The sequence below is a fragment of the Glandiceps talaboti genome, chromosome 8 (genome assembly GCF_964340395.1).
Source record: "Glandiceps talaboti chromosome 8, keGlaTala1.1, whole genome shotgun sequence".
Taxonomy (NCBI): domain Eukaryota; kingdom Metazoa; phylum Hemichordata; class Enteropneusta; family Spengelidae; genus Glandiceps; species Glandiceps talaboti.
This window is the reverse complement of record NC_135556.1, coordinates 17563002-17575922: the sequence shown is the minus strand read 5'-3', so window position 1 is coordinate 17575922 and position 12921 is coordinate 17563002. Positions and strand designations below refer to the sequence as shown.

The following is a 12921-nucleotide window of genomic DNA, read 5'->3' as shown; positions in this document are numbered from 1 at the left end:
GAAGGGGCAAATTTTAAGAAAACGGAATCGGGGGGGGGGGGGGGCGAGTCAAAATTTACACGACAGACCAACCTTGTTTTCTCCAGCCCAGTGTAATTACTGAAGGCTTCCTTACAGTGACTATAAATACAAGGCGATGAAAATGATGGTACAATATAGTATTTGATATAATATTATGCATGTATGCATGCACTGGCTCTTATTTCTGGCCATTGAATTCAATAAATACGGAATATACAGTGTTCTGTATATTGCACAATAATATGAAACTCTATATAAGTATGAGATCATTGGAACTTTCGCAAGTCTTGTATATAAATTTGAACTTATACATGTAGCAGTTTATGTAATATTCTAAAGTCCACTTTCCTAACTAAATAAACCACGATCGAATTCATATTCTGATTAACCCATTTCTGTGATCTTTAATCTGTGGTTTCATAACAAGCTAGGTGTACACCATTTTGTTTTCATCTACAGGTTGACGTGAATGGCTTAACGGGACGCTTACAGTTTGATGATTTGGGGAGGAGGAAAAATTACTTTCTTGACATAATAAAACTAACACGTGATCTCGAGACTGAAAAACCTAGATTCGACAAGGTACGCCAATGACTGTTACACTTTAATTCTTCCCCCATAGTTACTGTATTTGGGGTAACACCTATCGTACATTACTTGAGCCACTTTTACTCCTACAAAAGAAACTTGTCCGACTTATAACTTTTTCAGATTATCAGACACACTCTGCGCCCATTTTCAATTAGCTCCGAATACTGGATATCTTTAAGCTCTGTAAACTCCAAACCTGCATGTTTGTCGTTGACTTACAAAATAACCGCTATACTCATAACCTTAACCACTACATTACTAATCATCTACCCCCATAGCTACCCTACCAGATCAGTTCTCAGTTGTAACCTTCCCATTCCAAAAGTTAGCCTTACAATATGTCAGCAAAATTTCAAATATGCTTTAACCAAACAATGGAACTCCCTGCCAAATACTCTTAAGAACATACATGTACTTAAACGTTATGAATTTAAGAAATCAATAAAGTCACACCATTTTCCACATTGATTGTTATTTGCCCATTGCTGTATATAATTATGTAAATATCTGTTCGGTATTGATTTCGCTTGTCGTTCTGATTGTTTGATAATCTTTGTGCTATCACGTTTTTCTTTGTTTAGTATTGCTCATTTGTAATAATATGTATACAAATGTAAATAAGTATGTGTATTTGATTGTTTATTTCTCATTGATATCTACACCTTGTATTTAGTTACTTCCCATGTTTGTCAGGACCATGGACTAGATTAGTTTCAAGTCAACTATTTCCATGGTCCTCACCAGAACATTTTCTTATTAGTGATGTATTCTTTTGTATTGTTATTATCTTAATATGTTTCTGGTTGAAATAAAATTCAATTCAGTATAAACCTCCTCGGCTCTTAATCAGCAACATGAGCAATTAGTACATAATATTTTCCAAATAGTAGATATTATTTCCAAGTAGTACTTTTCTCCATTCAGCAAGGGGAAAATGGCTGATGACAATGGGGGTTTCTTCACTTCGAGTCGAACATAAGAAGCAACACGATCCTTAGGTCATGAATACGGTTTTTTTAATGTTCAACATTTTCACTTGGGTTTCGAGCATTGTAGATCGAATGACATAGACGCGAGTTGTCGTGACTTAGAACGGTTAGGGTTAAGTTACAAATAACATATTTTGTGCTCATGCGCTCTAACTTGACCTGCATTTGATATACTATTGTAGGATTGCTTCAGGTGAACCAATGATTTAAAGTGAATCTCGGAAAGGACCTTCCGAATCGATTTCAGGTCACTAACAACTAATGAAACATTATGAACGTCTATTATTTGTTTGTGTTTCTAGATTGGAACATGGGATTCAAGTTCACCAGAAACGTTCGCGATTGGAAAAGATGGTAGCATCGTTGAACCGGCGGATAACTTTTTAAACAAAACTCTCATTATTTCGACAATAGAGGTGAGCGATTTCTGTCGAGTTTAAATTTATACACTAAAAGTTTCAAAAAGATTTTTATGAATGTTTAAATCTATTTATTTCAGCACGATGTTCGTACTCATACTTATATGCATTGACTACCTTTTGTTCGTATTACTTTATTAACGAGAGAGCTTTTGAAGTCACGTGACGTGATTACATCGATATCGGTTTGAATTTGTTTGGTTGAAACTTTTCAATAGTTTCTATAATTTCCATGTATGAGCTCTGCTGTCAGCAACGGCTAGATCTAGATGGATTGTCTGTCATTATTCCTGTATTCATGTCTATCAATTTTTATTGTCATTCTTTGAAGCAAGCTTTCAGTTTTCAGTTTGCATTGGTAGTTGGTATATATGTGGCTAGGTGAGGGAGAGGGTTAGAAACTGATGGACTGTTTAGATTTTTTAATTGAAAATTGACATCTTACATTTTTCCTCCTTTTTTGGATAGTTTTAATCAAATGAATTGTAATTAAATGTCTTGTCTTAATGTTGACACCAGGACCGTTTGAAAAACAGCACATACACAAGCTTCAGTTGTCAATGTTACATGGAGCTTTTAAAATGAGTTTTAAGGTTCATGGCGTCAAGAATACAATACTAAACGGGTTATTTGTAGATAAAACAAGTGTCTGAGTAGGCTCACTTCAATCTTAAGATATAATTCTTAGGCCATTAAACCAGAAAGAATCTTGTTGTAGGAAAGCGATTTTTAGAAATTTGCAACTGCGTTTATGTTGCACTGTATATGGCCCCAATCAAGGGCTTACAGGTAGACACTTCCAACGTTAACCCTGCTCCAGTCTGTGGTCATTACTAGCAGGATAACACTCTCTGTCTTGTAGAAAGTAGCCATAGACCATACCGGGCCAAACTTTTAAAGCATGCTAGTCCAAAGATTTTAAGGTGTTTTCCATTTTTCATTACAACGCATACCCACCCCATCCCCACCTCAAGCCCGTTATGATCAGACGCGAAGAAATGGTCTACCCATGAAGGTCTCTAATACGTACGATCTGGCTTTATACGAAAATTGGCAGACTTATTATCTTCAGTTTACGGTACAGAATATACATGTATATAATGACACCCATCAAATGAAAGATTTGTCCGGATTTATATGTAATAATACGGAAATCAGACTTGTTTGTTTGTTTGTTTGTTTGTTTGTTTGTTTGCGAATTTTGACAGATGATGGTTTGTTACTTTCTAGGCACTCTATGCAAATATGTTCATCTAGAATTTCATCTAATAATGATGAACATCTATTGTGCATGAGAGCAAGAAGTCTTCATCCAATTATAGGAAGGCTTTCATTATATATATCCATCTATCTATCTGCCTATCTATCTATCTATCTATCTATCTATCTATCTATCTATCTATCTCGCTATCTGTCTATCTATATATATATGTGTGTGTGTGTGTCTGTCTATCTATCTATCTATCTATCTATCTATCTATCTATCTACCTACCCAGTATCTATATATTTATCCATCTATCTATGTTATCTATCTATCTATCTATCTATCTATATATATATATATATATATATATATATATATATATATATATATATATATATATATATATATATATATATATATATATATATATATCTATCTACCTACCTAACCACTCTCTTCTCATCTATTTATAATTCTCATTTGCAGGCAAAGCCCTACTACATGTTAAAGAAAGACGCAGACTTGTATGAGGACGAACAAGACAAATATGAAGGCTATTGTGTCGATCTAATGGAAAAGATAGCCGCCGAAATGAATATTTCTTACAAATTCAGATTGGTCGCTGATAGCCAGTATGGCAGAATGGACGCCAATGGACGATGGAATGGAATGGTCGGAGAACTTATTTATGAAGTAAGTTTACACTACCAATTAATACTAATATATTTTGAAAATCAAGTTCTTCATTTGGTGACCCATAATCATTTCTACATCGAAGTTGTCGATTAACCTGCCAATTCTAAGTTGAAAAAGTATATTTATTACTAATACATGATCAATTATTTCTACACCCGGCCAAGCGAATTCGATGCATACACTGACATTCATATGGTTGCAAATGCCGTATTGCCTAATTTGCTTTAAAACATTCTTTCGACAGCAAGCGGATATGGTTGTGGCCCCACTGACTATTACATCAGAAAGAGAACGCTTTGTGGAATTTAGCACCCCGTTCATGAATCTTGGAATAAGTATTTTGATCAAGAAACCCGTCAACAATAAACCGGGTGTATTCTCGTTTTTGCACCCGTTATCCCACGAGATCTGGATGTGCATCGTATTTTCATACGTTGGCGTCAGCGTGGTGCTGTTTCTGGTTAGCCGTTTCAGTCCCTACGAATGGCACACAGTGGATGCTCCTCCACCACTGTTTGGTGATTCTGGGGATCGACAAGAGATGGCCAATGATTTTGGAATCTTTAACAGTCTCTGGTTTTCATTGGGTGCTTTTATGCAGCAAGGATGCGATATTTCGCCAAGGTTGGTTGATTGGTGTGCAGTGCTTTTACGGTCTTTTGCAGATAGTAACAAAATTGTTGATACATTAATTAACAATAGCATGGTGAATATATACAGGTAGTGTAGAAAGCACAATAGTGTATAGTGTTAAAAATAAAAGCTTTGCAAGCTTATGAGTTTAGAGATTGTGTTCTAGTATATAGCGTGCGTGTGACGTTTTGCATTATTTTGCTTCTTGTGTCTGCTGCAGCCTTTATATACACCATGCATGCAGCTAAGACCGTAAAATGCTGACATTTTGTTTGCTTTGCAAGAAGCCTCCTTAGAGGGATATCCATTCTTGTTGCATAGCATTTTGCGGTCGTTTTGGCGTGCAGTGAATATGATAAAAGCACGGTCTGGAGAGAAGAAAGACAAATTGAAAACTCCATTGTCCGTTTTCGTCTACAGCAAGTTTCAACATGGTTTCATTTCCAAACATGAACAATATCTTTTTAAAGATATACACTTCTACCACTCACCCGAAAAATGGAAAGTGTCCTTAAAGTATATCATATCAATTTTCACTTATATTACTATTGTGAGGAAATTACTAGTGGGTGGTATAGTAATTTAATGCATTGCTCCTGACAAAATATATTTCCCAATGAAAGTGAAAGATACAAATGTAAAAAAGAGGCAGGCATTGCGTACAATTGCCGGTCTCTTTTTTTTGTATAATTTCCTCAATGTTTCTGTTTCCCTGTTTAACTGTACAAATGCACTACATGTTACACTGTTCAACAGAAGCATTGGTACAGTGCTTTGTTGTTTCCTCTGTCTTCATTCAGATCGTTGTCTGGACGTATTGTCGGCGGTGTTTGGTGGTTCTTTACTCTGATTATTATATCGTCATACACGGCTAATTTAGCTGCCTTTTTAACAGTCAATAGAATGATCTCCCCGATTGAATCTGCCGATGATTTAAGTAAACAGACAGAAATTTCCTACGGCTCTGTCAAATCAGGCTCCACCAGAGAGTTCTTTAAGGTGAGTTCAAATCTGGTTTACCTATATAGTCTCTAGATGTTCATAGACGGTACCACAAAATTACAATAATTTATTACAATGGAAATCAAATGAGTAGAAACAAAGTGTTGTCTGATTCAACAAAGAATCTTACTAACATAGCTTTCGTCTGGCGTAATTTGACAAAAATCTTACCAACATTTACTACTTTTTTAAAAATTTCTTTGCGTTAAGTACTATTTATCTCGAGAACAGACTGTCGTCAAAATATGCATATTGTAACGCACACTTTTTCTAGGCATGTCAGAGATTTTACAACTGTAGGCCTAGTGCAATCTTTATTCTGCCAGACGGTAATATGTAGCAACAAGCCAGGGACGCCTTGTTTCTACTCAGTTAACTTCCGTAGATATGTCACTTTCGCACTCACCTGACGTAACTTCATCTTTTCAACCGATTCGTACAAGTTGTTCCTCTTCCTTTAGGTACTATTTTTTGACAATGAGATAATGAACATGAGAATCATTTAATGATTTTGCATCACATAAATTCCACACGATAACCAAGAAACATTAAAATGATTGAAACTCTTTTCACCTAATGTTTTTTGCAGTGGTACACTCAGTTACCTCGTGGGACTTTAGCAGACATACATAGGTGTGACATGATGAATAAATATGCTTAGAGTCTTATATTTTGTACTGTTTTTAATAACCAACAGACATCTAATGTTGAAACATACCAAAAGATGTGGGCCTTTATGAGCCAAGCCGAACCTACTGTCTTTGTTGACACTGTACAGAATGGAATCGATAGAGTTCGAAGTTCAAAAGGTCAATACGCATTCCTACTGGAATCAACCATGAATGATTATATAAGTCAACAACAACCGTGTGATACCATCAAAGTGGGAGATAACCTAAACTCTAGAGGATACGGGATTGCCATGAGGAGAGGATACCCTCTGAAGTATGTTTTAGTTATAATCTGAACTGTGGTCGTTTTGGAGACATTCGGATAAGGGATTAGTTTTAAATTTGTAGTTACTGTAGAAAAGGTTACGTTGATTGCAATTATTTGTTAGACTGTACAGCTGTCATTGTCTTCAATATAAAAATAATCACCATTTTAATAGAAACATAAAATATGATTGTCTTTTTATTTGCGATGGATATGATGACACTGTAAATACGTGTATGTACTCGCGTCCATCATTAATCCATCCATCCATTCACCCACCCACCTATCTACAAATCCGTCCATCCATCCACCCACTGAATGGCATCCATCCGTCCACTCACCCACCCATCTACCAATCCATCCATCCATCCACCCACTGAATGGCATCCATCCGCCCATCCCCCCACTCACCCATCTACCAATCTACCCATACATCCATTCATCCATCCATCCACACGAACAGACAGACAGACAGACAGACAGACAGACAGACAGACAGACAGACAGACAGGCAGGCAGACAGACAGACAGACAGACAGACAGACAGACAGACAGACAGACAGACAGACAGACAGACAGACAAACAAACAAACATGACGAAAAACCAATAGTATGAGCTGGATTTAATCTCATCTGTCAATGATATGTTAAGCCACACAGCAATCTTGATACTGTTATATTTCATTGCAGACAAGACTTCACCCTTGCAATCCTTAAATTACGAGAGGACAGTATTCTACACGGACTTGAACAAACATGGTGGTTTGACAAAGGTGAATGTGGTCCACCAGATGCTAAATCAAAGGTATGTCGTCCCCTGAATTAGATCTAATTTGGTTCATAACAATCGGGTGAAAAGAAAGTACTACTAATTCGCTTACTTAGTAAGTTTTTGGGATGTAAGTCCTATATACATGTAAATTCAGCCATGATATTACCGTAGCCGAAAAATGGACTATGAGATGAGATGACATTTAAAAAATTTTTTTTTTTTGCCTAGACACTCAGCGATCGTTTACTTGCGATGCACACACTGAAAATAAATCGCTAATTCTCATCCTCTTTATATTTACTTCTTACCTTTCAGGATTCGGCCAATGCTTTGAGCCTAAACAATGTAGCTGGTGTATTTTATATTCTTGTCGGTGGACTGGGACTTGCTATGCTTGTGGCACTGATGGAATTTTGCTACAAATCAAGGAAAGAAGCAAGGAAAGCTAAGGTAAACTCCACGTTCTTTAAATAACACCTGAAAAGGAAGGACCAGATCATGCCACCAATTACTTGTAATTGAGACTCATACTTCGTATACTAGGTTTTTTTTCGAGCGTCAGACTCTTCTTCAGGTGTACAATTCTAAAAAAGTTAATACAATATGTCTGGGATTATAATGAAAAAAAAAACGATCTAAAATATCCACTGATAAAACCAAGCTAAAGAGGAATTATATGTAGAAATGAAAACAATTGACAATATTCACCAAAAGCTGTTACCTGTCTCTTTATAGTAGTAGCAGTACTAGTGACAGTAGAAATATGCAAACTGCAGTTATTTATAGATGTGTGAAAGGGCGGGAAAAATAAATTGTTGGGTTAATAGGTAAGGTGGGTAGGTGTAAATGATTATTCGTGTATAGTTATACCGACATGACTTTTAGTAACGCAATACATTGATCTCTTTCCACACAGACACCATCCCTACAAGTCAGCATATTGTGGTCCCCCTACCCATTTCTTTAAATAAAACTAGCTTTTCATTCTTTTGTGTGTAAGGATATAAAAACTACGCCAATCCATGAAATTACATTTATTTTTTATTGTATCATATTGTAAACAATGTTCATTTCAAACTTGTACACCATGATCAGTTTCAAAGCCTATGGGTTGTAAAGACTTAAAGTTCATATTGACAGGTAACTGTAATGTCTAAGTCGAGTATGATCAATATATATTGTTCTTAACATTCACTTATTTACAGACCAGTCTGTCAATTGCTATGAGAGGGAAAGCACGTATGTCAATTAAAGGAGGTGACAACGTTAATGTGTCTACGGAGTTTAAAAAGTCGTTGTCAACTGTTCCCATTACAAGGGCGAACAACGTAAGTGGTCGCAAACTTAATGTGAATTTATAAACTTACAAAGACATTGCCAATCAAATGCCCTTGCCAACACTCACAATCCAACATATATTTGATATTTTGAGTTAACTTTCCCACAAACTTGGTATCTGTAAGTCAAGACTCCTGTTACTATCGTGATGAGGTATTGGGAGGCTTGTGGTGTGGGTGGGTCGGGGATTAATACAAGTAAAAAGGAACTTTTAATACATTTGCAGATTTTGTTTTAGTTGGTAAAAGATTGATTTAGTACAAATATTAAACTTGTAACCTACAGAATTAAGCGGCTTTATTAGTGTACAGTTCCTGGGGAAGTGATTAGGATAGAAGTGCGCCCCCTGTGTTGGTCAACTTGACATTCTTGTTCACGTTCGATACCCATCAGTGTGGTTGCATCAATCGCAGACAAAATCATAAGAAAGAAGATTATACAAAGAGCTCACTTACAAAATATAACACTGCTACTAGACATTCTCAGAGATATTTATTAATTAATGTTATGTCATTTAAGTTAATTGTATACTGTTTTTGTATATACTTGTAATTACATATATGTATTACCATATGTGAATATATTAACATACCGATATTAAGCGTATTTTCAAAGAAAAAATAAAATCATATACTTGTCAGGACTAGCCAACATATTAAATAGTCCAAGGTTCGTGTATTGGAGCATTCATACCGTAGCGTACTTTACATGTACCCATAAAAATCACTCCATATCAGTAGCAAAAAAAAGGTTGTGTGTTTTTTTTAACTTAATAGGATTCCCCATTTTATAATTCTTTGAATTCAACAGCGTTAACAAAATTTGTGATTAATCATGACATCGCCATTGTCGCGAACCACTTTTAGCGGCGGCATACAACACTCGTACACAAAACTTGACGTGTATAAAACGCTGGTACTATATAAAGAGCTGGGCGTTATCATGTGAAAATTGTAAAATTATGTTATGACAAAACCTGGCAAATCAATTTGTTCATTACACATACATGTATAGACATTAAAACATATGATTAAAACACTGATTCCTGCCAAATTCTGAAATTTTCTTTACTTTCAACAGCAAACAGTACATACAAAAAAGAAAATTCATTTGCCATCCTTCATGTTGTAATTTTTCATTTATTTCAACTTTATTTGTACTAACCAAAATAATTTATTTTATCATTCTCAATATTTCTTTTGCTATTAATAACAGTCAAGAAAATCCCATCACAAGGTATTATTGTGATTTCCAACTTCATGTATTGACGCTTTTGTTTAGTTTAGTTTAGTTTGTTTTATTTTGTTCACTGCATGTTAGTCATGTAAATATGAAATGGGGATCAACTTGTTCATTGATTGCGTTGATGTCGTACGATAATGCCACTGTCATCTGCACGAGTGTCTGTGTTCGATGTGTTTATAAAACACTTGTTTTTTTGTTTTATTTTTTAAAGTGTTACAATTTGAAGACATGTATATTCTTTATTAGATATGATTTAGGCTAGACCTGCGATGTTCTAGACAATAATGCTTTTAAGTGGTGCTAATTTTCCTCTTAGCTGCAACTGTGCACTGCAGCAGCAGTAGTATGTTGTAGGAATGGCTTGACTTTTAGATTGTTTGAGAGCTTTGTGCAATTATGTTATCTTGAAGACTTCAAAAGTTAGTTTTTGTTATTAGAGTTAGATTTACATTGTAATAAGTCTTTTGAACGTATTAATGAACTATCTATATATAGTAAGCTGTTACAATAGTCATTGAATAATCTCTGATGCAATCTATACAAAATGTCCCTAACTTGTCTTATTAACGTCATTATAACCACATTTCCCCAAGGGTGGGATTTATCCGATGACAAAAAGAATGAACCGGTAATCAAATATCTCACCCCTTTTATGAGTTTAGGAATGGGCATATCAAATTAACTTTTACCAATTTGAAATTAATTCACTTTTACTATTGACTTAGTGGATAGAATATACGTATATAGGACTCTCTAAGGACAGGTTATGATTAGAGTTTTGCCCCTTTAAGCATTAGGTCCAATTTTTATAGAAACTCTTGTCATTTAATTCTTACTCAGTGGTTAATGAGTTTTAGTCCGAGAGACGTCACCAAGCAACTGATTGATGCAAGGCTATATGACGTCACACTCTTTCTATCAGTATCAGTCGCTCCTTGAACAATAGTAATTAGTTATCAGTCGAGACTTTTGAAAAACGACTGTGTGAAATTTAGAGTTATTTTTTTTACTAGTTGTCATTGCCACGTTGGTTGGAATCTATATAAATGTGATGTGTTGAAGATGTCTCTTGATTTGGTATATCTATAGGAAAGTTCGGGGAATCCATTTGCTAGACAAAGTTTAACTCACTCTCCAAGTGAAGAAGATTTGCTAGGGAAAGGAAAGATGGAGTATATCCAACTAAGACAACTTAACGAAAGTATTGAAATATCCTCATTTTTTGTTTTTGTAATCATTTCTAGCTAATGCACAAAATTTTCCTTTTTATGACATTTTCTTTTCTATTTTTTTTTCCTTTTTTTGAAATAACAAATTTTGATTTTAACAAATGAACTTGAACTGTTCGTAATTTTCGTAATCAATTGCGATGATTTGACTGACCTAAAGGTTAATCATTTTCTGAGTTTCCAGAGAAGCATGTGAGAAATTTAAAATCTGAATTTGAGGGCATGCTGGAGCATGATGCACTCAGAATAAAATAGAACAATGGAGATCTGTGGCATGTTTTTTTTTTGTTAGCCGACGTCCAGTGTAACAAATGTGTACAACAGTGTCTAAACACTATGTATATTATGTACTTTTGCATATTTTGTGAACAGGAACAGCGCCCCCAAATTATTTTGACCACACCAGAGTCAAAGGTAAAAGCGCATCACGGTTTCAGCATCAATGGCAAGTGTACTCAAAATAATACATGTAGTATAATAGTACGAAATATAAAGTCAGTTTACATATAAAAAATAATGTAGGAGGCGACGTGTGTTCTGTTATTTAGGTAGAGAGGCAATAGACGTTTCTTGAGCAGACTATCGTTTTGTTGTTAGCCAGAAAAGTGATCATCTTTGGCCAGCACGTAGACGCGCTGAGAGATTTTTTATCGGGTTGATATTCATCACACATATCAACCTATCGATTCATGAGTTAACGAAAATACTAAAGAAGTTGTTATTTATCAGTCTAGTTCGATGAGAAACAAAGGTAACCGTAAAAGGCATAACGTTACAGACCTTTCTTCGTTAAATGATTTCAGGCAAGGACAAGGTCGGTATATTTTAGAAAAGGTACTAGTACTCGTAAACTTGGTTTCCCGGGGTTAATTGTAATATACTGCTGCCCCTTTGAGGCGTTTGGGCCAGGCGATTGAGTGGTAATCCGCCCAAGATAAGACGGGCGGATAACCTCCTACCCAAAGGCGCAAACATCTATATTAGGGCTGTATTTTTTTGATATACCGAGTGCATATATATATATATATATATATATATATATATATATATATATATATATATATATATATATATATATATATATATATATATATATATATATATATATATATATATGAGAGATGACTATTGCATATTGGTTTTTTGGTTAGATTGCCACAATATAATTGATTATCTTGCCAATGTCATTCTATTTGTCAATCGAGGTACTAATTTGTCTCGTATATATGCCCAAGGACGAAATAAGGTTCACTAGTTTTGTCCGGCAATATTACGGCAAAGTGGTCTGTGTGTATTGAGGCATGTACTAATTCTACCTACGTTATCTTGTCTTTCGCAGATGCTTCATATTGATGGGTTGGACTCGTGTAATGGTACCAATGCGCACACTCAAGTCTGACGTCAGTGACCATGAACCAACGACCTCACATTTGCTCATGTGTAGAGAAGTCTCCCTTGTATCTAATTAAAAATAATTACACCCCAATTGGCAAATTTGCATAGTACTTTACTGTAATCGCACTAAACCCCAAGGAGATTCTATCATCACAGTCACAAATCTACAAATAATAAGAATATCGAAAACAATGTTGGAAGTACCTAGCGCTTCGATGATTTTGATCGTTGAATTTCAATTACGTAATAATATTTGAATTTAAATGTAAATATTATTGATTCATGTTAATAATATTGTAGTAATAATTAAAATATCGTTACCTTTATAGTAAATATTTGAGTTGGTGTGAGGTTTTTTCACGGTCGGTATGATGGTTGCTATATTAGTTGGTGTGTTTTTTGTCACGGTCGGTATGGTGGTTGCTTTAGTTGGTGTGTTTTCTATCACGG

At 35.2% G+C, this 12921-nt stretch overlaps 1 protein-coding gene across 4 annotated transcripts in view; it reads left to right on the top strand.

The window, feature by feature from the left end:
* Positions 1–12675, top strand: part of LOC144439079 (glutamate receptor 4-like) — a 32283-nt gene extending 19608 nt beyond the window's left edge. The window contains exons 8-19 of one of the 4 annotated variants that reach the window (XM_078128332.1): positions 481–603; positions 1904–2017; positions 3712–3918; positions 4166–4545; positions 5355–5553; positions 6254–6501; positions 7183–7297; positions 7580–7714; positions 8470–8592; positions 9818–9838; positions 10937–11048; positions 11449–11804. In XM_078128332.1, coding sequence (XP_077984458.1) covers positions 481–603; positions 1904–2017; positions 3712–3918; positions 4166–4545; positions 5355–5553; positions 6254–6501; positions 7183–7297; positions 7580–7714; positions 8470–8592; positions 9818–9838; positions 10937–11048; positions 11449–11540 — 1869 coding nt within the window. In that variant the 3' untranslated portion in view covers positions 11541–11804. Of the gene's footprint in view, positions 1–480; positions 604–1903; positions 2018–3711; positions 3919–4165; positions 4546–5354; positions 5554–6253; positions 6502–7182; positions 7298–7579; positions 7715–8469; positions 8593–9817; positions 9839–10936; positions 11049–11448; positions 11805–12415 lie in introns of those variants that run through there. The other 3 variants (XM_078128333.1, XM_078128334.1, XM_078128335.1) reach the window with 3 other exon arrangements.
* Positions 12676–12921: the final 246 nt, after the last annotated feature.